The sequence below is a fragment of the Salmo salar genome, chromosome ssa19 (genome assembly GCF_905237065.1).
Source record: "Salmo salar chromosome ssa19, Ssal_v3.1, whole genome shotgun sequence".
Classification (NCBI taxonomy): Eukaryota; Metazoa; Chordata; class Actinopteri; order Salmoniformes; family Salmonidae; genus Salmo; species Salmo salar.
Window position 1 is genome coordinate 51,133,131 of NC_059460.1, and position 26,260 is coordinate 51,159,390.

The following is a 26,260-nucleotide window of genomic DNA, read 5'->3' on the forward strand; positions in this document are numbered from 1 at the left end:
AATACACCCCTGATCACACGTAAACACAGTTCACTTTCATAGCAGCTACGATGTGTTCCTTTTGGCATCTATGCGCTCTCCTCTTCTCACCTCTTCTCTTCGCTTGTGGACTTCAATGCACAACACATCAGCTGTATGTGACCAGGCGAAAAAACCTTTCCAAGCCAAACTGTATCATAACCGCTACATACAGCCTACATCGTTGTCACCGTATTAGCTAAAGTAACATCATAGTCAGCATAGCTAATAGAACTAATGCGTTAGTAAACCTGCTACAATCATGCAGTAACATTAGTGTTAAGTCAGTAAGCAGTTACATCGGCAGGCCCCGGTGGCAGTACATTTGTCAAACCAAAAGCTTACCTTGACTTGGAAGAGTTCCAGTGTTGTGTTGGAAAGTCATAGCCAGCTAGTTAACATAGCGTCCCTCTGTTTTTAGAAAGTTGTTTCAGTAGGCTACACTAGCTAGCTGCATTTTCTAGCTAAGTAAGTGAATATGAAAGTGAAAAAAATATGACAATTTCTCTCTTGCTTCTCTTGCATTTTGGAAGAAATTAATTTCTTCAAACTGTTCAACTACTGTCTTTCTTTGTCTTTGAATCAACTACTCACCACATTGTATGCTCTGCAGTGCTAGCTAGCTGTAGTGTGTGCTTTCAGTACTAGATTCATTCTCTGATCCTTTGATTGGTTGGACAACATGTCAGTTCATGCTGCAAGAGCTCTGATAGGTTGGAGGACGTCCTCCGGAAGTTCTCATAATTACTGTGTAAGTCTATGGAAGGGGGTGAGAACCATGAGCCTCCTAGGTTTTGTATTGAAGTCAATGTATCCAGAGGAGGAAGGAAGCTAGCTGTCCTCCGGCTACACCATGGTGCTACCCTACAGAGTGCTGTTGAGGCTGCTGTAGACCTTCTTTGCAAAATAGTGTGTCTTAATCAATTATTTGGTGACATGAATATATTTAGTATAGTTTTATCTAAAAATGCTAAGTTTTTTAATGTTTTACCATTTTTATTTGTATGAAATTCACTGAGGATAGTCCTCCCCTTCCTCTGAGGAGGAGCCTCCACCGGTCTCATTGTGAATGTCCATGATGTTGTAGTTGGGGTGATTGGGAGGGCTCAGCCCAGCCCGGTTCAGCAGCCCATCTGCAGTGCATTATTGTTGGAATGTAAGTTAAAAGGGGGAAACACCAGTTATTGTTTTGCCTATCATAGGTTGTGTGAGACCAAACCACACAACCTATAAGAACTATTTTGTCAGTTTGCGAGGTGGGTTGGAAAGATGCTATTTATTAGCGGGAGGAGATGGAGGATAGGCCTAGGGATATTCTTTGACTGGACCGACACAGAACCAAAGGGACGAGGTGAAGGCGTAATTGCACATGTTTTGCACACACTGCAGCTGTTCCGTAACCAAAGGTTGCGCCTGGTAAAATAAAGTGTTATGGTTATAAAACTTCAGATTTGAGTCACTTCCTGAGTTTTATAAGCTCAGTGAGGAGATCAGAAGATCTTCAGCTGGACTGACCATGCAGTACAATACGGAGCCTCAAAGCAGATGTTCCAATTTCCCTTTTTTAGATTCAGCTGAGTTCTGTCCCTCGCACTACCGATCTGGATGTTATCAATAGAGAATATGCTTATGTTTATACAGTATAGTGATGATAGGAGGTCCCCTGTGCTCTTTAAAGCTCCTTTATAAGAGTATGGTGTAGAACAGTGGTTCCCAAACTTTTTATAGTCCCGTACCGCTTCAAACATTCAACCTCCAGCTGCGTACCCCCTCTAGCACCAGGGTCAGTGCACTCTCAAATGTTGTTTTTTGCCATCATTGTAAACCTGCCATACACACACACTATATGATACATTTATTAAACATAAGAATGAGTGTGAGTTTTTGTCACAACCCTTCTTGTGGGAGTGATAAAGAGCTCTTATAGAACCAGGGCACAAATAATAATATAATAATAATCAATAATTTGGACTTTATTTAACCATCTTACATATAAAACCTTATTTGTTCATTGAAAACGGTGAATAACTCACCACAGGTTAATGAGAAGGGTGTGCTTGAAAGGATGCACATAACTACGCAATGTTGAGTTAATTTTCCACACACAGTCTGTGACTGTATTTAATTTTCATGCTAGTGAGGGCCGAGAATCCACTCTCACACAGGTACGTGGTTGCAAAGGGCATCAGTGTTTTAACAGCGAGATTTGCCAAGGCAGGATACTCTGAGCGTAGCCCAATCCAGAAATCTGGCAGTGGCTTCTGATTAAATTCAATTTTCACAGAACTGCTTGTTGCAATTTGGATGAGGCTCTCTTGTTCAGATATCGGTAAGTGGACTGGAGGCAGGGCATGAAAGGGATAACGAATCCAGTTGTTTGTGTCATCCGTTTCGGGAAAGTACCTGCGTAATTGCGCACCCAGCTCACTCAGGTGCTTCGCTATATCACATTTGACATTGTCCGTAAACTTGAGTTCATTTCCACACAAAAAAATCACACAATTATGGAAAGACCTGTGTGTTGTCCTTGTTAATGCAGACAGAGAAGAGCTCCAACTTCTTAATCATAGCCTCAATTTTGTCCCGCACATTGAATATAGTTGCGGAGAGTTCCTGTAATCCTAGATTCAGATCATACAGGCAAGGAAAAAACATCACCCAGATAGGCCAGCCATGTGAGAAACTCGTCATCATGCAAGCGGTCAGATAAGTGAAAATGATGGTCAGCAAAGAAAACTTTAAGCTCGTCTCTCAATTTAAAAAAAAACATGTCAATACTTTGCCCCTTGATAACCAGCGCACTTCTGTATGTTGTAAAGCGTTACATGGTCGCTGCCCATATCATTGCATAATGCAGAAAATACACAAGAGTTCAGGGGCCTTGCTTTAACAAAGTTAACCATTTTCACTGTAGTGTCCAAAACGTCTTTCAAGCTGTCAGGCATTCCCTTGGCAGCAAGAGCCTCTCGGTGGATGCTGCAGTGTACCCAAGTGGCGTCGGGAGCAACTGCTTGCACGTGCGTTACCACTCCACTATGTCTCCCTGTCATGGATTTTGCACCATCAGTACAGATACCAACATGAGCAGCAGCTACGTATGGCTACATACGGACCCTTAGTGGAATTCCCGCGAGAGAGTAACAGTTAATGTGATTGGATGTTAATTAGGCTACCTGTATTTGACATTGTGTTGTTATTTTGCTGAACACTAGATGGTTTAATTTAATTTTTGGCAGTGAAACAAGGCTACTTAGGCGAGGAAAAAAAATCGCCCAGATGTATAGCCCCGTTGGAAAATATAAATGGATAGTATTGCGCATACCCCTGGGAGTTTGGGAATACCTGGTGTAGACTTTACAGAGTGTAGTATATATATATACACTGCTCAAAAAAATAAAGGGAACACTTAAACAACACAATGTAACTCCAAGTCAATCACACTTCTGTGAAATCAAACTGTCCACTTAGGAAGCAACACTGATTGACAATACATTTCACATGCTGTTGTGCAAATGGAATAGACAACAGGTGGAAATTATAGGCAATAAGCAAGACACCCCCAATAAAGGAGTGGTTCTGCAGGTGGTAACCACAGACCACTTCTCAGTTCCTATGCTTCCTGGCTGATGTTTTGGTCACTTTTGAATGCTGGCGGTGCTTTCACTCTAGTGGTAGCATGAGACGGAGTCTACAACCCACACAAGTGGCTCAGGAAGTGCAGCTCATCCAGGATGGCACATCAATGCGAGCTGTGGCAAGAAGGTTTGCTGTGTCTGTCAGCGTAGTGTCCAGAGCATGGAGGCGCTACCAGGAGACAGGCCAGTACATCAGGAGACGTGGAGGAGGCCGTAGGAGGGCAACAACCCAGCAGCAGGACCTCTACCTCCGCCTTTGTGCAAGGAGGAGCAGGAGAAGCACTGCCAGAGCCCTGCAAAATGACCTCCAGCAGGCCACAAATGTGCATGCATGTGTCTGCTCAAACGGTCAGAAACAGACTCCATGAGGGTGGTATGAGGGCCCGATGTCCACAGGTGGGGGTTGTGCTTACAGCCCAACACCGTGCAGGACGTTTGGCATTTGCCAGAGAACACCAAAATTGGCAAATTCGCCACTGGCGCCCTGTGCTCTTCACAGATGAAAGCAGGTTCACACTGAGCACGTGACAGACGTGACAGAGTCTGGAGACGCCGTGGAGAACGTTCTGCTGCCTGCAACATCCTCCAGCATGACCGGTTTGGCGGTGGGTCAGTCATGGTGTGGGGTGGCATTTCTTTGGGGGGCCGCACAGCCCTCCATGTGCTCGCCAGAGGTAGCCTGACTGCCATTAGGTACCGAGATGAGATCCTCAGACCCCTTGTGAGACCATATGCTGGTGCCGTTGGCCCTGGGTTCCTCCTAATGCAAGACAATGCTAGACCTCATGTGGCTGGAGTGTGTCAGCAGTTCCTGCAAGAGGAAGGCATTGATGCTATGGACTGGCCCGCCCGTTCCCCAGACCTGAATCCAATTGAGCACATCTGGGACATCATGTCTCGCTCCATCCACCAACGTCACGTTGCACCACAGACTGTCCAGGAGTTGGCGGATGCTTTAGTCCAGGTCTGGGAGGAGATCCCTCAGGAGACCATCCGCCACCTCATCAGGAGCATGCCCAGGCGTTGTAGGGAGGTCATACAGGCACGTGGAGGCCACACACACTACTGAGCCTCATTTTGACTTGTTTTAAGGACATTACATCAAAGTTGGATCAGCCTGTAGTGTGGTTTTCCACTTTAGTTTTGAGTGTGACTCCAAATCCAGACCTCCATGGGTTGATAAATTGGATTTCCATTGATTCTTTTTGTGTGATTTAGTTGTCAGCACATTCAACTATGTAAAGAAAAAAGTATTTAATAATATTATTTCTTTCATTCAGATCTAGGATGTGTTGTTTAAGTGTTCCCTTTATTTTTTTGAGCAGTATATAACAAAGTTAACCATATATATATATATATATATATATATATATATATACATGCACAGTATAATGCTCAGACTTTGAGCAAACATTTTATACAGATAGATATGCCCACTGTTCCAGTCCAAGCCAAAATAATCCTTTTCCTCCCCAGAAGTATTTGGAAATATTTCGGGGCTTGTGGCAAATATATAACCCTGTATGTGTTTGATGTTTTCCAGGCCAGGAGAATCCAGACAGTCTGCGCCACAGATACAACTTTATTGCTGACGTGGTTGAGAAGATTGCTCCTGCTGTGGTTCATATTGAACTCTACCGCAAGTAAGAACCTCTCTTTTCTGCATCACACACACACACACACACACACACACTGACCACAGTAGAACAGGTACTGGTATCTCATGCGGTTCTTCCCAGTAAAAGTTATGATAAGAAGGTGACCAATTTCACTCTAAGGTATATAGGAGTGGATGGAGTGTTAGACAAGTATAGACCTATATTAAACACTGTAGATCTCCCACCAGATATCCTGCCTGTCACAGCTGTGTACATAGTTTTCACAGCTGTGTACATAGTTGTCTGCCTGACTCAGGACCTTGTATAAGTTGTTTACAAAGTTGATCCTGCTGTTGCTATGAAGACACAAACATTCTCCCGCCCTCCTGTTGATAAACACATCATCAGGTTATTCGTTCAAGGGATCTTTAAGAGGGGCTTTGGGCTAAATGGTATACAGTATGTTTTGCAATACCATGTAGTCTACTGCTCATGAACATGTGGATTTACAGATATTGCAGAACATGTACTTTGGCCGATTTTCTGAAATTCTTCTACTACTACAGGACATCACAGAGCTTGGTTGCAGGCACTTCAAACAGTCTTAGGTGGAACAGTTTTAGGTGAAGGATGTTTCCCCGTTTCCCTGTGTCGCTCTTTTTCACCCTGTCTCTCTGTCTCGCACCTTTGTCACCCTGTCTCTCTGTCTCACCCTCTGTCTCCCTGTCTCACCCTCTGTCTCCTGTCTCTGTCCTCTGTCTCCTGTCTCACCCTCTGTCTCCTGTCTCTGTCCTCTGTCTCCTGTCTCTGCCCTCTGTCTCCTGTCTCTGTCCTCCTGTCTCCTGTCTCTGTCCGCTGTCTCCCTGTCTCACCCTCTGTCTCCTGTCTCTGTCCTCTGTCTCCTGTCTCTGTCCTCTGTCTCCTGTCTCTGTCCTCTGTCTCCTGTCTCTGTCCTCTGTCTCCTGTCTCCTGTCTCTGTCTCCTGTCTCTGTCCTCTGTCTCCTGTCTCTGCCCTCTGTCTCCTGTCTCTGTCCTCTGTCTCCTGTCTCTGTCCTCTGTCTCCTGTCTCTGCCCTCTGTCTCCTGTCTCTGTCCTCTGTCTCCTGTCTCTGTCTCTGTCCTCTGTCTCCTGTCTGTCCTCTTCCCAGGATGGTATTCTCTAAGCGGGAGGTGGCGGTGGCCAGCGGTTCTGGCTTTGTGGTGTCAGAGGACGGCCTGATCGTGACCAACGCCCACGTGGTGGCCAATAAGCACCGGGTGAAGGTGGAGCTGAAGAGTGGCGCTACCTTCGACGCCAAGATCAAAGACGTGGACGAGAAGGCCGACATCGCCCTCATCAAGATCGACGTCCCGGTAAGGCCTGTTACCTCTCTCCAAGCCTCTCTTCTTCAGCAGTCTCTGAATGCACCGGTGCTTGTTTACCTCAACCTCCCTTTTCTCCCTCTCTTTCACTCCCTCCTTCCCTATCTCTCTTTCACTCTTGCTCTCTCTCCCTCTACCTCCCTCCCTCTCTCTCTCTCTCTCTCTCTCTCTCTCTCTCTCTCTCTCTCGCCCTCACTATCTCTCTCCCCCTCTCTCTCTCTTTCTCGCTTTCTCTCTGAGATGGTGCCAGAGAACAGGAATGTGATGGAGAGATTTTAACAGTGGCTCTGAATGGTCAAGACAAATAACATCAGTCTTTCACAGATTGTCTTTCATCAGATGACACAGACTGGATTAATTTATGGGTGACAAATCCCTGCATGAAAATACTTTTTCATAACATTCTTGGAGCAGGCTAGGTTTAATTTGAGCACGGTGGGATCGTTGAAATAGGACGCCTCAGCAACAAACATGATGAATTGTGAAAATGTATATCTGTGAAAATAGGGTATTTTTGTGGTATGATTTAGATTGAATTAACCGTTTTTCATCTTTGGTCCAGTTTGTTCTAATAACTAGGGGTCAACATTATGTTTTATATGGCTGCCTCTCCCTACTATTACCAAAAGAGTAATCACCCAGTTGAGGGTTAGAGCTGTTTGGGTGTCAAGGAGGAAAATGTTCCTCTGTGTGTGTGAACCAGTTCCAGGCTTAGTTCCAATGAACTAGTCCCAGAAGACTGAAAACTGGAGGAAGTGTGTGTGTGTGTGTGTGTGTGTGTGTGTGTGTGTGTGTGTGTGTGTGTGTGTGTGTGTGTGTGTGTGTGTGTGTGTGTGTGTGTGTGTGTGTGTGTGTGTGTGTGTGTGTGTGTGTGTGTGTTTGAAGGGGTGTATCTGGAGCATAGGGTGTCTAACTTCCCTACACTGGCCGGCTTCTGTGCCACGTTACTGTGAGTCCTCCCAGACTGACTCCTGATGCTGCTCAATAGCGTGTCACTTTTTATGTGATTTGCAACTGAAAGTGTCAACATTATAAATCCACTTCTGAAAGGTTTTATTGTTTGTCTCTGAGCATAGACAGTGTACTTTTTCTTCCATAATGACTTCAAGTAATTGTAAGTTAGAAACCTAAATTGTCAAAAGTCATTAAACCGACAATTACACTGTAATAACCTCACCAAAAACACAAAGAGAACCCTTAGGAGGGAACCCAAGGACTGACGGACCCCTTCCAGACAGAGTGGTCAAACTCCCTGACCCTGTCCTGTAGCGTGAGGTAGAAAGATTACATTGCGTTGGTGTAATGGTGGAGGACCATCCTCAAAGCAGAGGAGTGTACTCCTGCAAGGCATATATCTGCATGTGCCGTGGCTTGCTCGCTGCTCCTGTTTCCATTGCGTCAAAGGATGAGTCTGTACAGGCTTTGACAGACAGTGAAGAGAAATGGTCTCCTGTTGGCAACAAGGACAGGATTCTGTTTCTCTGTTTCTCTGTTTCTCTTCCCGCTCAGTGACTGATTGACTAAATGGCTGAGTGGATCTGGGTCGTTGTGCTCATCCCCTGTCTTCTCTTTAGTCACATGGCTGCTGAGACCCACTCCTGAGCATGTGCAAACACAGTGGTGAACCGACAGATATGGTCGCCTCACTTCGAGTTCTTAGGAAACTATGCAGTATTTAGTTTTTTTATGAATTATTTCTTACATTGTTAGCCCAGGAAATCTTAAGTGTTATTACATACAACCGGGAAGAACTATTGGATATAAGAGTAACGTCAACTTAATAACATTAGGACCAGGAATACGACTTTCCCGAAGTGGATCCTCTGTTCGGACCACCACCCAGGACAATGGATCTAATTCCAGTAGGCGATCCAAAACAACGACGCCGCAGTAGGGACAGACGAAGCGCCCATTTTGTCAGGCTCCGTAAACGTGCACATCGCACACCGCTCCTGAGTATACTACTAGCCAATGTCCAGTCTCTTGACAACAAGGTAGATGAAATTCGAGCAAGGGTTGCCTTCCAGAGAGACATCTGAGATGGTAATTCTCTGTTTCATGGAAACATGGCACTCTCGGGATATGTTGTTGGAATCGGTTCAGCCACCGGGCTTCTCCATGCATCGCGCCGACAGAGATAAACACATCTCTGGTAAAAGGAAGGGTGGTGGTGTATGCTTTAGGATTAACGACTCATGGTGTAATCATAACAACATACAGGAACTTAAGTCCTTTTGATCACCCGATCTAGAATTCTTTATAATCAAGTGCCAGCCATTTTACCTACCAAGAGAATTCTCATCAGTTATAGTCACAGCTGTGTACATTCCCCCTCAAGTAGACACCAAGACGGCCATCAAGGAACTTCACTGGACTATATGCAAACTGGAAACCATACATCCTGAGGCTGCATTTATTGTAGCTGGGGATTTTAACAAAGGAAATTTGAGAACAAGGCTACCTAAATTCTACCAGCACATTGATTGTGCTATGCGCATGTGCAATACCCTCGACCACTGCTACTCTAACTTCCGCAATGCATACAAAGCCCTCCCCGTTCTCCTTTCAGCAAATCCGACCACGGCGCCATCTTGCTCCTTCCGTCTTATAGGGAGAAACTCAAACATGATGTACCATTGACGAGAACCATTCAACGCTGGTCCAACCAATCGGAAGCCACGCTTCAATATTGTTTTGATCACGCGGACTGGAATATCTGCCCGTCAGCCTCAGAGAACAACATCGACCTATACGCAGACTCGGTGAGTGCGTTTATAAAGAAGTGCATTGGAGATGTTGTACCCACTGTGACTATTAAAACCTACCCTGACCAGAAACCGTGGATGGATGGCGGCATTCGCGCAAAACTGAAAGCCCGATCCACCGCATTTAACTATGGAAAGAGGTCTGGGAATATGTCTGAATATAAACAGTGTAGCTATTCCCTCCGCAAGGCAAACAAACAAGTGAAATGCCAGTACAGAGACAAGGTAGAGTCGCAATTCAACAGCTCAGACATGCATGAGACGTACATGGCAGGGTGTACAGGAAATTACGGACTACAAAAAGAAATCCAGCCACGTCACGGACACCGACATCACACTTCCAGATAAACTAAACACCTTCTTTGCCCACATTGAGGATAATACAGTGCCACCATCGCGGCCCACTAACAAGGACTGCACCCCCGTCCTTCTCCGTGGCTGACGTGAGTAAAACATTTAAAAGTGTTAACCCTCGCAAGGCTGCTGGCCCAGACAGCATCCCTAGCCGCGTTCTCAAAACATACGCAGACCAGCTGGCTTGTGTGTTTACGGACATATTCAATCGCTCCCTATCCCAGTCTGTTGTCCCCACATGCTTCAAGATGGCTACCATTGTTCCTGTACCCAAGAATGCAAAGATAACTGATCGAAATGATCTGCCCCGTAGCACTCACTTCTGTCATCATGAAATGCTTTGAGAGACTATTTAGGGATCATATCACCTCCACCTTACTGGCCACCCTAGACCCACTTCAGTTTGCATATTGCCCCAACAGGTCCACAGATGACGCAATTGCCATCACACTGCCCTATCCCATCTGGACAAAAGGAATACCTATGTAAGAAGGCTGTTCATTGACTACAGCTCAGCATTCAACAGCCATAATACCTTCCAAGCTCATCATCAAGCTGAAGGCCCTGGGTCTCAAACCCACCCTGTGCAGTTGGGTCCTGGACTTTCTGACGGGCCGCCCCCAGGTAGTGAAGGTAGTAAACAACATTCGCTGACCCTCAACACTGGGGCCCCACAAGGGTGCGTAATCAGCCCCTTCCTATACTCCCTGTTCACCCATGACTGCGTGGCCATGCACGCCTCCAACTCAATCATCAAGTTTGCAGACGACACAACAGTAGTGGGCTTGATTACCAACAACGACTAGACAGCCTACAGGGAGAAGGTGAGGGCACTCGGAGTGTGGTGTCAGGAAAACAACCTCTCACTCAACATAAACAGAGGATCGTGGACTTCAGGAAACAGCAGAGGGAGCATCCCCTATCCACACTGAAGGGACAGTAGTGAAGAAGGTGGAAAGTTTTAAGTTCCTCTGCGTACACATCACAGACAAACTGAAATGGTCCACCCTCACAGACAGTGTGGTGAAGAAGGCACAACAGTGCCTCTTCAACCTCAGGAGGCTGAAGAAATTTGGCTTGTCACCCAAAACCCTGACAAACTTTTACAGATGCACAATTGAGAGCATCCTGTTGGGCTGTATCACCGCCTGGTATGGCAACTACACCGCCCTCAACCGCAAGGCTCTCCAGAGGATAGTGCGGTCTGCACAACGCATCCCCAGGGGCAATCTACCTGCCCTCCATGACACCTATAGCACCCGATGTCACAGGAAGGCCAAAAAGGTCATCAAGGACATCAACCACCCAAGCCACTGCCTGTTCACACCGCTACCATCCAGGTGCATCAAAGCTGGGACCGAGAGACTGAAAAACAGCTTCTATCTCAAGGCCATCAGGCTGCTAAACAGCAATCACTAACTCAGAGAGGCTGCTGCCTACATTGAGACCCAATCACTGGCCACTTTAATAAATGGACCACTAGTCACTTTATACAAATCACTCTAAATAATGCCACTTTAATAATGTTTGCATATCTTACATTACTCATATCACATGTATATAATGTATTTTATACCATCTATTGCACCTTGCCAATGCTGCTCAGCCATGTAATGACGGTTGAAAGGAGAGGACCAAGGTGCAGCATGGTGAGCGTACATATTCTCTTTATTGGAAAGACGCCGAACAAAACAATAAACTCTACCCAACAAACAGTGAAGCTAAAGGCTATGTGCCCTAAACAAAGTCAACTTCCCATAACCCAAGGAGGGAAAAAGGGCTACCTAAGTATGGTTCCCAATCAGAGACAACGATAGACAGCTGTCCCTGATTGAGAACCATACCCGGCCAAAACATAGAAAATAAATAACATAGAAAAAGGAACATAGAATGCCCACCCTAGTCACACCCTGGCCTAACCAAAATAGAGAATAAAACCCTCTCTATGGCCAGGGCGTGACAGGCCATCGCTCATCCATATACGACATGTACATATTCTCTTTCACCCCTTTAGATTTGTGTGTATTTTGTAGTTGTTGGGGAATTGTTAGATTACTTGTTAGATATTACTGCACTGTCGGAACTAGAAGCACAAGCATTTCGCTACACTCGTATTAATATCTGCTAACCATGTGTATGTGGCCAATAAAATTTGATTTGATCTTGTATTGACTATAATAACAACTAGATGGTTGATGATAAAGTGAGTACTAGATGTTGACATGACTGCATTATAATTATATGGATTGCTTGGGATATATCCTGTACATGTCTATGTAACCGATGTAAAATGGCTAGCTAGTTAGCGGGGTGCGCGCTAATAGCGTTTCAATCGGTGACGTCACTCGCTCTGAGACCTTGAAGTAGTTGTTCCCCTTGCTCTGCAAGGGCCGCGGCTTTTGTGGATTGATGGGTAACGATGCTTCGAGGGTGGCTGTTGTCGATGTGTGCAGAGGGTCCCTGGTTTGAGCCCAGGTAGGGGCGAGGAGAGGGACGGAAGCTATACTGTTACATCTAGGTCTCCGTGAACTTTAGAGGAAGCCTGGAAATCAGTGGTAAATGACTGATCCTCTGTGACAGGAATTACAGTCCTCCATTGCATAGCTTATTGCCAATGATTAAACATGTTTTCGGGAGCGCATTAATATTTTCAATGATGCTGTCTTCACACTGTATAATTATGGCCCTTGGGACTTGGCTGAGGAAGTTCACTAATCGTAATGCTTGGATCGACAGGGGCTAAAGCTGATATCAGAGGGGAATAAGTTTAAGGCTATTAGGCTTGTAGAGTGCATAGGGCTCTATTTTAACAAACCTAACGCTTTGAACACACAGACAGCGTCATTGCATTTTGGTACATCAGAATTACATTCATTTCCAATGAAACGCTGCGTTTGCCTTGCAGCATTGCGTTGCAGAGGCAGTTGCGCGTTCGGTATGGTGCATACATTGGATTTTTCATTGGAAATAAATCTAATTCGGGTGTACCAAAATGCAATGATGCTGTCGGTGCGTTCGAAGCGTAAGCTCAGGCGGTAGCGTCATAGGTTCAGAGTTGTGTCAGAAATAGTTTTGCTATTTTCCCTGTCACCATTGTCAGCGCACTTGCTGGCATTGGCGCGAAAGGGCTGGGTTGATGAATAAACAAGTTGTGAGTTTGTCGAGGCTTGGCCCCTCACTGGCCAATCAGAATGTGTTCCATGGCGAAATATGTGGTTGCTTTAGGTTGTGTATTTACGTTATTTTATGTATTGCCTTGGAATCAATTCCAAGGTTAGTCAAATGGTTTACAGAAACAAATGAACAAAATGTAGACCTTTCCCATCTTTGCTAAATAAATGAACTTGAACCCATTTGCAGTCCATATTGTTCGAAGTAATTTCGTGGCTTCAATAGAATTCCCACTGATATAGGAGCTAGGCCTACTGTAAATTGATTTATGGCTGAGCAGGGACATGCCAAATGTTGTCAATAAACAATATTAAATTAATTATTTATAAGGCCTAAAAAGAGAACATATATTTATAATCAAATTCGTAACAAAACGAAACAACAACTTGTTTTAAATAGGCTATGTCACACTTACAGGCACCATAATCTCTCCCCGTGGGCTTATAATATTAAAACAACATAGACTATGGAGGCTTTTACGCACACCAAAACGGGACCGCATGGCTAAAATAATGTGGGTTTGCCTACAATGCATAGATAAAAAGGGAATGTCAGCTCAAAGTTTTACTCCTCTCAAACTTGATATTTTATTAAAGCTTTGGTGATTAAGATTTATTTCCAAGCGGACTGAGGAGCCAAACCCTTTATCGACAGTCTTGACTACTAGGTGATTGCATTCAGCAGACAAAAAAAGCCTTAATTGTCACGTCCTGACCAGTAAAGGGGTCATTTGTAATTGTAGTATGGTCAGGGCGTGGCAGGGGGTGTTTGTTTTGTGTGTTTTGGGGTTTTTGGTTCTAGGGGATTTTGGTTCTAGTTTTCTATTTCTATGTTTCTTTTTCTATGTGTGGCCAGGTATGGCTTCCAATCAGAGGCAGGTGTCTTTCGTTGTCTCTGATTGGAAGCCATACTTAGGCAGCCTGTTTTTCCTGTGTTTTTGTGGGTGGTTGTTTTCTGTATAGCCGTGTGCCTTGCAGAACTGTTGATTGTCGGTTTATTGTTTTCGTTTGTGTTCTCTTATTTAATAATAAAAGAAGATGAGCACTATACCCACTGCGTTTTGGTCACCTTTCATCGACGTGTGTGACATTAATTGAGAGGAGGCTATGCTTGGTTTTTAATCAAATAAAAGGGGGGGAAACGTTGGTCTTTTATGTTTCTAAACGCGAAGTATACAGGCACCAAAAGCACGTCAGGCTACTCTTGTTCCATGTGTAGGGCAGTGCGCGTCACGGCTGGGTAGGCTACATTTCAGCTGTCAAAATCCATGACATAACCAACTGCGTTACCGCTAAAACCAGCTTTTGGTTGGTCTTAAATATCCCTATCAGCGCTGCCTGAAATTAGCACATTGGATCATGTTTTTAAGGACACGTCTCAAATATTTCCACCCGCCCATCTGAGCGCAAGCAAGCTGATATAAGACAGGTAAATTGCCGAATCTGGTGTTAGGGCGGCAGTTTTTACATGACGAAATTACAAACTAACGTGCGTTTGACACTAGCGCCGCCTTAGCAGCAGCCGAAAATAGAAAATAGAGCCCATAGATTTGACACCTGTTGTACTGTTGAAGTTCTCTATCGAGGACAAATAGATACTGGTTGGGGAAATGTGTCCATCTTGAAGTGTCACTAAGTGACTACCTATGGATGAGTCGCATCCCAACGCTGTGTACAGTTCTGTCAAACCACAGAAGCGCCATAGTTAATCACAGTCCACACAATAGTTTTTCTGGCTGGGGCTCTGTGTTGTGGTGGCTGATTTCTTATGTAGTTCGTGTTGTGAACTGATGTGCTGTGCCATTGGAAGACAGTTTACACATACACAGACCTGTCGTATCTCAGTCTAATGCGAGACACCTAAACCAATATTATGCTCTCTTGCTATTCTAAAAGATTCCAGTCTTCCTGTCTGTGCGGTGTGTTTGTTCAGCAGAAACACAGCGGAGTCTAGATTTGGTTGTCTTCCAATATGGATTCTAAGGGCACAAAGGACCATTGATTATATTCCCTAAATGCCGCCAAAGCGTGGATGATGGAAAAGAGCTGTTACTGCATCCATAAGAGTCCATTGTTTACATGCTCATTAATAAAGCATCTACATTGAAAAGTCAGTGAAGGGAACCTCAGCTGACCTTTTCATTCTCTGAAGAGTACAGAACATTTTCCTGGAGCCATGTTTCCTGCATCCAGGAGGATGAGGTCGCCAATTGTGCTATAACCACAATCTGGAGGGCATTACCCGGTCATACTGAATGAACTGCCTTGAGATGTATTTTACAGTAGTAGTTCATGGTATATAACTTCTTCAAATCTATCAAAGTACCGCTGTCCAATTCCCCTCTTAAGACCTATTTTTATGAAGGTTGTTGGAGTAGTCAGATGTACTGTAAAGAGGAAGGTCCTGGCACCATTTGGTTCACAGGTGGAGGCTTTATACTGTATGCATTAATGTTAGATAAGGTCATGATGAACTTGTTTCTAATCAAATCAAATCAAATTTATTTTTATATAGCCCTTCGTACATCAGCTGATATTCTCAAAGTGCTGTACAGAAACCCAGCCTAAAACCCCAAACAGCAAGCAAAGCATGTGAAAGAAGCACGGTGGCTAGGAAAAACTCCCTAGGAAAAACTCCCTAGAAAGGCCAAAAACCTAGGAAGAAACCTAGAGAGGAACCAGGCTATGAGGGGTGGCCAGTCCTCTTCTGGCTGTGCAGGGTGGATATTATAACAGAACATGGTCAAAATGTTAAAATGTTAAAATGTTCATAAATGACCAGCATGGTCAAATAATAATAATCATAGTAGTTGTCGAGGGTGCAACAAGCACGTCCGGTGAACAGGTCAGGGTTCCATAGCCGCAGGCAGAACAGTTGAAACTGGAGCAGCAGCACGGCCAGGTGGACTGGGGACAGCAAGGAGTCATCATACCAGGTAGTCCTGAGGCATGGTCCTAGGGCTCAGGTCCTCCGAGAGAAAGACAGAAAGAGAGAATTAGAGAGAGCATATTTAAATACACACAGGACACCGGATAAGACAAGAGAAATACTCCAGATGTAACAGAGTGACCCTAGCCCCCCGACACATAAACTACTGCAGCATAAATACTGGAGGCTGAGACAGGAGGGATCAGAAGACACTGTGGCCCCATCCGATGATACCCCCGGACAGGGCCAAACAGGCAGGATATAACCCCACCCACTTTGCCAAAGCACAGCCCCCACACCACTAGAGGGATGTCTCCAACCACCAACTTACCGTCCTAAGACAAGGCCGAGTATAGCCCACAACGATCTCCGCCATGGCACAACCCAAATGATCAGTAAAGAGATGCTGCCTAACTCTGTCGTCCGAGTTAACCATCTTTTACACTGCTACTGTTGACAATGATAGCCTGAATTATAACTTGGGGTTTGCGTGCGTTACGCAACTCGTTTTCACATCAATCATTCATTAGTGTCAATGAAAGATTTGACAGACATCAAGTTAGGATTTGGTCTGAAGATCCAATTGAGAAACGTTGTTGAATCTTCTTGACGGAGACAGAGTTGTCTCAACACCCCCGCACTGATGGAGGTGAATCAATCCAAACATTTGGATAAAGTAAACAAGCGTTAGTTAAACGAAACAGATGTTTAAACTCTACCATTCAGCTCTCTCTTTCCCCATCCAGCAGATGTTGCATTTTTTATGTTCCATGACTAATCCAAACCAAAGAGCAGAGAAGGAGCCGGCCCATCCCAGCCCATAGGTAGACCCTTCATACCTGTGGTTTGATCCTGCTAGTCGATTTGTGGTAATCAAACAAGAGTACAAAGAGAGAGATGGAATTTTCTAAATGGAGACGCTACCTGGCATCAATGAAGTCATCACTCATCCTTGCATTCTTTCATGACGTGCAGTAAGACATATCCAAACTAGGTCAAAGCCTGCACTCTGTTACTTAAGAGTAAATTTGCAACATATGTGTTATTCAATTGGAGAAAAGTAAACTGGACTGGAGTCTGTAAGACAAAAGAGAGTCACACTAGTTGTGCAGAACAGAGATGAAAGACAGCTCAATATATGTCTCCGCCGGCATTCCCAGGCTTGTGTTTCTTTCTTGGCTCTGAATTAGGTTATTTTTGCTCCCTCAGGGACATTCCCCGATTATAAATCTCTGGGATACGATGTATTTCCAATTCCTAATGGTTGGAAAGAAGGAGGCAATTTGTGTAGTTCTCAGTAACCAACATTACTTCTGTCTGCATAGATTTGCTATATCTCTTAATAACCGGAAAGAAAGTGACATGGTAAATTTGTCTAGAACTGTTAAGTCCACTGTAACAACCAGTAGAGCTCTGAGAAGGAGCCCCGTGACCCAGGGCTGGCTAACTGGCCCAGAATCAGGTCCTGAAAACGTAATCCCATAGTCTGAGGGTTTGAGTATGATTTACTGAGCTTGTCCCTGATCTAAGAACAGCCAGTCACCTTCTGCCTGCACTGAACATTGACATTCTTGTCAAAATCTGGGTTTGATTAGCCTTTATTGGAATGGGTTATATATATATACACGTGTGTGTTAGTCTTTATCTCATCCTTTCCCCTTTTCAGCAGCCTCAGAGGGCATTTGTCATCCGTTTAAAGCTGGTGCAGAAAGACCACATCAACAGAGAGGGAAATGGTGAATCGTTTCAGATGTTCATACTTGCTATGGTCAGTGCCAGAAAGGAACCAGCCAAAGAAAACACATTCTCAAGTCCAATGGCCCCATTTCTCAAAGTTTGCCCATTTTCCCATTTGTCTTTCCTCAGACAGAAGATAGCCAGACCAGGGTGACCTCTTAGGAATGTCCAGGTCAGTCACAGACGGATCCTGTGGACTCAAAGGATTGTAGCGACAGTCACCAAATGCAATTCCTTGACTTCAGAAAAGCCAAGTTGGCTATGGTGTTATCAGTCTTTTCCCAATATTATATCGTACACTTATAGGTTTAGAGTTATGAGAGACTTCGATCGTATTTTCTCACCATGTTTGAATGCTAGAGTATCTCAGTGTGAAGAGCAGCTCTGGCCTGGGGGACAGGAAGGGTTGTTACACTACAGGAAGTGGAATAGGTTTTTATGGGTCTGTACGCTCAGCTGTGGCCTGAGCAGATACAATCAATCAATCAAATGTATTTATAAAGCACTTCTTACATCAGCTGATGTCACAAAGAGCTGTATAGAAACTCAGCCTAAAACCCCAAACAGCAAGCAATGCAGGTGTAGAAGCACGGTGGCTCGGAAAAACTCCCTAGAAAGGCCGGAACCTAAGGAAGAAACCTAGTGAGGAACCAGGCTATGAGGCGTGGCCAGTCCTCTTCTGGCTGTGCCGGGTAGAGATTATAACAGAACATGGCCAAGATGTTCAAATGTTCATAGATGACCAGCAGGGTCAAATAATAATAATAATCACAGTGGTTGTCGAGGGTGCAACAGGTCAGCACCTCAGGAGTAAATGTCAGTTGGCTTTTCATAGCCGATCATTCAGAGGATCTCTACCGCTCCTGCTGTCTCTAGAGAGTTGAAAACAGGAGGTCTGGGACAAGGTAGCACATCTGGTGAAAAGGTCAGGGTTCCATAGCCACAGGCAGAACAGTTGAAACTGGAGCAGCAGCACGACCAGGTGGACTGGGGACAGCAAGGAGTCATCAGGCCAGGTAGTCCTGAGGCATGGTCCTATGGCTCAGGTCCTCCTAGTGAGAGAAAAAGAGAGTGAGATAAAAAAAAGAGAGTGCGAGAATTAGAGAGAGCATACTTAAATTCACACAAGACACCGGATAAGACAGGAGAAATACTTCAGATATAACAGACTGACCCTACCCCCCTGACACAAACTATTGCAGCATAAATACTGGAGGCTGAGACAGGAGGGGTCGGGAGACACTGTGGCCCCGTCCGACGATACCCCCAGACAGGGCCAAATAGGCAGGATATAACCCCACCCACTTTGCCAAAGCACAGCCCCCACACCACTAGAGGGATATCTTCAACCACCAACTTACTATCTTGAGACAAGGCCGAGTATAGCCCACGAAGATCTTCCCCACGGCACAAACGGAAGGGGTGAGCGCCAACCCAGACAGGAAAATCACATCAGTGACTCAACCCACTCAAGTGGCACACCCCTCCTAGCGACGGCATGGAAGAGCACCAATAGGCCAGTGACTCAGCCCCTGTAATAGGGTTTGAGGCAGAGAATCCGAGTGGAGAGAGGGGAACCAGCCAGGCAGAGACAGCAAGGGCGGTTCGTTGCTCCAGTGCCTTTCCGTTCACATTCGCACCCCTGGTCCAGACTACACTCAATCATAGAACCTACAGAAGAGATGAGTCTTCAATAAAGACTTAAAAGGTCGAGACCGAGTCTGTGTCTCTCACATGGATAGGCAGACCATTCCATAAAAATGGAGCTCTATAGGAGAAAGCCCTGCCTCCAGCTGTTTGCGTAGAAATTCTAGGGACAGTAAGGAGGCCTGTGTCTTGTGACAGTAGCGTACGTGTAGGTATGTACGGCAGGACCAAATCGGAAAGATAGGTAGGAGCAAGCCCATGTAATGCTTTGTGGGTTAGCAGTAAAACCTTGAAATCAGCCCTAGCCTTAACAGGAATCCAGTGTAGAGAGGCTAGCACTGGAGTAATATGATCAATTCTTTTGGTTCTAGGCAAGATTCTAGCAGCCGTGTTTAGCACTAACTGAAGTTTATTTGGTGCTTTATCCGGGTAGCTGGAAAGTAGAGCATTGCAGTAGTCTAATCTAGAAGTGACAAAAGCATGGATTAATTTTTCTGCATCATTTTTGGACAGAAGGTTTCTAATTTTTGCAATGTTACGAAGATGGAAAAAAGCTGTCCTTGAAGCAGTCTTTATATGTTTGTCAAAAGAGAGATCAGGGTCCAGAGTAACGCCGAGGTCCTTCACAGTTTTATTTGAGACGACTGTGCAACCATCAAGATTAATTGTCAGATTCAACAGACGATCTCGTTGTTTCTTGGGACCTAGAACTAGCATCTTTGTTTGAAAGTAGAACATTTGCCGCCATCCACTTCCTTATGTCTGAAACACAGGCTTCCAGGGAGGGCGATTTTGAGGCTTCACCATGTTTCATCGAAATGTACAGCTGTGTGTCGTCCACATAGCAGTGAAAGTTAACATTATGTTTCTGAATGACATCACCAAGAGGTAAAATATATAGTGAAAACAATAGTGGTCCTTAAACGGAGCCTTGAGGAACACCGAAATTTACAGTTGATTTGTCAGAGGACAAACCATCTACAGAGACAAAATGATATCTTTCCAACAGATAAGATCTAAACCAGGCAAGAACTTGTCCGTGTAGACCAATTTGGGTTTCCAATCTCTCCAAAAGAATGTGGTGATCAGTGGTATCGAAAGCAGCACTAATGTCAAGGAGCACGAGGACAGATGCAGAGTCTCGGTCTGAGGCCATTAAAAGGTAATTTACCACCTTCACAATTGCAGTCTCAGTGCTATGATGGGGTCTAAAACCAGACTGCAGTGTTTCGTATACATTGTTTGACTTCAGGAAGGCAGTGAGTTGCTGCGCAACAGCTTTTTAAAAAAGTGTTGAGAGGAATGGGAGATTCGATATAGGCTGATAGTTTTTTATATTTTCTGGGTCAAGGTTTGGCTTTTTCAAGAGAGGCTTTATTACTGCCACTTTTAGTGAGTTTGGTACACATCCAGTGGATAGAGAGCTGTTTATTATGTTCAACGTAGAAGGGCCAAGCACAAGAAGCAGCTCTTTCAGTAGTTTAGTTGGAATAGTGTCCAGTATGCAGCTTGAAGGTTTGGAGGACATGATTATTTTCATCAATGTGTCAAGAGATATAGTATTAAAAAACGTGAGTGTCTCCCTTGATCCTAGGTCCTGGCAGTGTTTTGCAGACTCGGGACAGCTGAGCTTTGAAGGAATACGCAGATTTAAAGTCCGTAACTTGCTTTCTAATGATCATGATCTTTTCGTCAAAGAAATCCATGAATTTATCACAGCTGAAGTGAAAGCCATCCTCTCTTGGGAAATGCTGATTTTGAGTTAACTTTGCGATAGTATCAAAAATAAATGTTGGATTGTTCTTATTTTCCTCAATTAAGTTGGAAAAATAGGATGATCGAGCAGCAGTGAGGGCTCTTCGATACTGCATGGTACTGTCTTTCCAAGCTAGTCAGAAGACTTCCAGTTTGGTGTAGCGCCATTTCCATACCAATTTTCTGGAAGCTTGCTTCAGAGCTCGGGTATTTTCTGTATTACAGGGAGCTAGTTTCTTATGACAAATGTTTTTTGTTTTTAGGGGTGTGACTGTATCTAGGGTATTGCGCAATGTTAAATTTAGTTCCTCAGTTAGGTGATTAACTGATTTTTGTACTCTGACGTCCTTGGGTAGGTGGAGGGAGTCTGGAAGGGCATCTAGGAATTTTTGGGTTGTCCGAGAATTTATAGCACGGCATTTGATGATCCTTGGTTGGGGTCTGAGCAGATTATTTGTTGCTATTGCAAACGTAATAAATGGTGGTCCCATAGTCCAGGATTATGAGGAAAAACATTAAGATCCACAACATTTATTCCACGGGACAAAACTAGGTCCAGAGTATGACTGTGGCAGTGAGACATGTTGGACAAAACCCAGTTGATGATGATTTGATGATGGCTCCGAAAGCATTTTGGAGTGGGACTGTGGACTTTTCCAGGTGAATGTTAAAGTCACCAAAAATGTGAATATTATCTGCCATGGCTACAAGGTTTGATAGGAATTCAGGGAACTCAGTGAGGAATGCTGTATATGTCCCAGGAGGCCTGTAAACAGTAGCTATAAAAAGTGATTGAGTAGGCTGCATAGATTTCATGACTAGAAGCTCAAAAGACGAAAATGCAGTTGTTTTTCTTTTTGTAAATTGAAACGTTAGCAACACCTCCGCCTTTGCGGGATGCGCGGGGGATATGGTCACTAGTGTAACCAGGAGGTGAGGCCTCATTTAAACACAGTAAATTCATCAGGCTTAAGCCATGTTTCAGTCAGGCCAATCACATCAAGATTATGATCAGTGATTAGTTCCTTGACTTTAACTTCCTTGGAAGTGAGGGATCTGACATTAAGTAGCTCTATTTTGAGATATGAGATATCAAAATCTCTTTCAATAATGACAGGAATGTAGTAGGTCTTTATTCCAGTGAGATTGCTAAGGTGAACACCGCCATGTTTAGTTTTGCCCAACCTAGCTCGAGGCACAGACACGGTCTCAATGGGGATAGCTGAGCTGACTACACTGACTGTGCTAGTGGCAGACTCCACTAAGCTGGCAGGCTGGCTAACAGCCTGCTGCCTAGCCTGCACCCTATCTCATTATGGAGCTAGGATGGAGTCTGTCACTCCTCAGCAGGCCAGATAGTCTCTGCCGGTCCATATGGAAGCAGAGACAGAATATGTGTGTGTGTGCGCCCACGGCTAAAGGTTAATGAGAATGTGAGGGAGAAAAAGTAAGGTGCTCTGTTTCCTGGCAGGAGACCGTAGCAGTAGAAGATGAGGTTTTCCATAAGCATGTGTGATTGGCCTTGAATACAGACTGATGAATCTGTTGATACCTTTACAGTGTTGTTCATCCCAAATGGAAACACAAGCTGCTTCTAAAATGGACTAATTTGGATATCTGCAAACAATTTGACACTGGATATAATAATTTCTCATCTAGTTCTGGATTTATTGTGTGTGTATAAGACACTGCTTTTATTGGCAGTCACAGTCCTCTTGTGTATGATATACAGTATATTTTATTTTTTAAATTATACTTCAGCATTTATCAGTACTGAGCAAACAAGTCTAACTCTCTTGGTGATCTGACTGTTCAGTTCCTTTTGACTCAGTTACACACACAGACACACAGTAACACACAGACCAAGCTGACACACACACAAGCACACGGGCACGCACACACACACACACACACACACACTGTGCCAACAGGTGCCTCGTCAATCACTCTTGCAGCAACAGACAGCAGCCTTGACTAGTGGCTCCTTCCTGCAGACGGCTGCCAGGTCTGACACTCCCCTCTGCACCCATTGTCCCCCCCCGATCCCCCCTGATGTTTACCTCTCTGACAGTCTGGTCATTTCCACTGGCACACACAGGCCTGTCTCTCACTGTTCCACACTGGCACTGTATCAGAGGGCTCAGCAGCAAATATCATCCCAGTCACTGAGAGCTGACAAGGTATCCTATTAGGTTAGGAGCGCAATGGAAACTGGAAAGTCAAGGAAACGTTAGGATGCATCATTGCATCAAGTCTAAGGTCTTGTTACATCAAGAACAGACAAAGCGAGACTATAGTTCCACTGCCCTGCATCCTCGCAGAAACCGAGCACCGATGAAGCTTCTGTTTTAATCAAATGGCCACCCGGACTATTTATATTGACGCCCTTCCCCCCCTTTTTTTTTTTTACACTGCTGCTACTCGCTGTTTATTATCTATGCATAGTCACGTGTACAAACTACCTCGACTAACCTGCACCGCCACATATTGACTCGGTGCCACTACCCCCTGTATATAGCCTCGTTTTTGTTATGTCATTTTATTGTGTTACTTTTTATTTTTTACTTTGGTTTATTTAGTATTTAAGATGGAAGAGGAGGGTGGAGGGGTAGAGGAGGGTGGAGGTGGATGGAAGAGAAGGGTGGAGGTGGATGGAAGAGGAGGTTGGAGGGGGATGGAAGAGAAGGGTGGAGGTGGATGGAAGAGGAGTTTGGAGGGGGATGGAAGAGGAGGGTGGAGGTGGATGGAAGAGGAGGGTGGAGGTGGATGGAAGAGGAGGGTGGAAGAGGGTAGAGGAGGGTGGAGGTGGATGGAAGAGAAGGGTGGAGGTGGATGGAAGAGAAGGGTGGTGGATGGAAGAGGAGGTTGGAGGGGGATGGAAGAGGAGGGTGGAGGTGGATGGAAGAGGAGGGTGGAAGAGGGTAGAGGGGGCAGAGTTGTTACTGGGAGAAGGGTGATCTGATAATGCATCTGTGAGTACAACACCATGGAATGCAAAAAACTGTCTCTCGCTGCCCAGAGAAAACTCGGTCACTCAAGCCCACGTCCTTATCTCACTAGACTAGAGCAATGTGCACCAGGTGCTGGAAGTAGTATACAGAGTACTGTGCTGTACAGGAGTTGTTTTCCTCCAGAGGTATAGTAGATGTAATCCTGACTTGAGAATTTTTTTCAGTAGCTTGGGCTGTTCTATTGTTCTGATCTACAGTGCATTCTGAAGGTATTCATATCCCTTTTTCCACATTTTGTTACGTCACAGCCTTATTCTAAAATGGATTTAATTGTTTTCCCCCCCTCATCAATCTACACACAATACCCCATAATGACAAAGCAAAAACAGTTTGTTTTTTATTTTTTGCAAATTAATACAAAAAAAAAAATGTAAATATCACATTTAGATAAGTATTCAGACCCTTTACTCAGTACGTTGTTGAAGCACCTTTGGCAGCGATTACAGCCTCGAGACTTCTTGGTTATGACACTACAAGCTTGGCACACCTGTTTCTCAAAATAGTTTTTGTTTGAGTTTTTGTTTGTTCGGGTTCTGGATGGGCCACTCAAGGACATTCAGAGACTCCTGCATTGTCTTGGCTGTGTGCTTAGGGTCGTTGTTCTGTTGGAAGGTGAACCTTCGCCCCAGTCTGAGGTCCTGAGCGCTTTAGAGCAGGTTTTCATCAATGATCTCTCTGTACTTTGTGTCGTTCATCTTTCCCTCGATCCTGACTAGTCTCCCAGTACCCTTCCGCTGAAAAACATCCCTACACCATGATGCTGCCACCACAGTGCTTCACCGTAGGGATGGTGCCAGGTTTCCTCCAGATTTGACACTTGTCATTCAGACCAAAAAGTTCAATCTTGGATTCATAAGACCAGAGAATCTTGTTTCTCATGGTCTGAGAGTCCTTTAGGTGACTTTTGGCAAACTCCAAGTGGGCTGTCATGTGCCTTTTACTGAGGAGTGGCTTCCGTCTGGCCACTCTACCATAAAGGCCTGATTGGTGGTGCTGCAGAGATGGTTGTCCTTCTGGAAGGTTCTCCCATCTACACAGAGGAACTCTGGAGCTCTGTCAGAGTTACCATTGGGTTCTTGGTCACCTCCCTGACCAAGACCCTTCTCCCCCGATTGCTCAGTTTGGCTGGGCACCAGCTCTAGGAAGGGTCTTGGTGGTTCCAAACTTCTTCCATTTAAGAATGATGGAGGCCACTGTGTTCTTGGGGACCTTCAATGCTGCAGAAAAGTTTTGGCACCCTTTCCTAGGTCTGTGCCTGGACACAATCCTGTCTCGGAGCTCTACGGACAATTCCTTCGACCTCGTGGCTTGGTTTTTGCCCTGAAATGTGGGACCTTATATAGACAGGTGAGTGCCTTTCCAAATCATGTCCAATCAATTGGAATTTACCACAGGTGGACTCCAATAAAGTTGTAGAAACATCTCATGGATGATAATTGGAAACAGGATGACCCTGAGCTAAATTTTGAGTCCCCTAGGAAAGGGTCTGAATACTTATGTAAATAAGCTTTATTTATCTAACAACCTGTTTTCGCTTTTTCATTATGGGGTATTGTGTGTAGATTGATGAGGATTTTTTTTATTTAATCCATTTTAGAATAAGTCTGTAACATAACAAAATGTGGAAAAGGTCAAGGGGTCTGAATACTTTCCGAATGCACTGTATACCCAACAAGCTTTCACAGTCTCACTTGCAGAATCAGACGTTTTGAAGGTTTAGGCATTCATTCTGAATGGTTAAGTTCCGCAATGCTCTAACATAACCCAAGCCTACTTGATGGTAATAGCGTTCACTGTTGCCCTTAGTGACCAGTTTTAAAGTAATCTCCTCCTTACCTGGACAGACGTCTAATTTCGCAGTGGATCTTGAACGACCAGTGTGACAGATAACCTGCTGACTGCTGAGTGGCAGACAGACACACTGACACTGTGCCAAAAGCCCTTCCTCCCAGTCTGTCCCATTCCATCCACATGACCGCCTTCCTGGAATGTGTCAGTTTATACCATTTCCAGCCCATCTGGTAGAGTGCTTAAGGCTGTCAGCCAGGGAACGGCATGCTATTCCTGTGTCAGGCCTGGATGTCAGGTCTGGATTCCTGGAGCACTGAGTCCAGAGTAGGGGGCCAATGGTTCCTCTCCCCATATACCTGTGGCTGTATCCCCATGACCCATCGCCACATCCTGCCCCCCCTGCCCTGTCCCGTCCTATTAATATCTAGGTCTGGTGTAACCCAGCCATAGTGACAACTGTATAACTCTTATCCATTCTCCTGTCATTGT

General features: G+C 44.9%; 1 protein-coding gene across 2 annotated transcripts in view; it reads left to right on the plus strand.

Moving 5' to 3' along the window:
- htra1b (HtrA serine peptidase 1b) overlaps positions 1-26,260 on the plus strand; it is a 37,450-nt gene that overhangs the window by 6,799 nt on the left and 4,391 nt on the right. For both annotated transcript variants that reach the window (XM_014158365.2, XM_014158366.2), the window contains exons 2-3: positions 5,197-5,296; positions 6,399-6,603. In XM_014158365.2, coding sequence (XP_014013840.1) covers positions 5,197-5,296; positions 6,399-6,603 — 305 coding nt within the window. The remainder of the gene's footprint in view (positions 1-5,196; positions 5,297-6,398; positions 6,604-26,260) is intronic.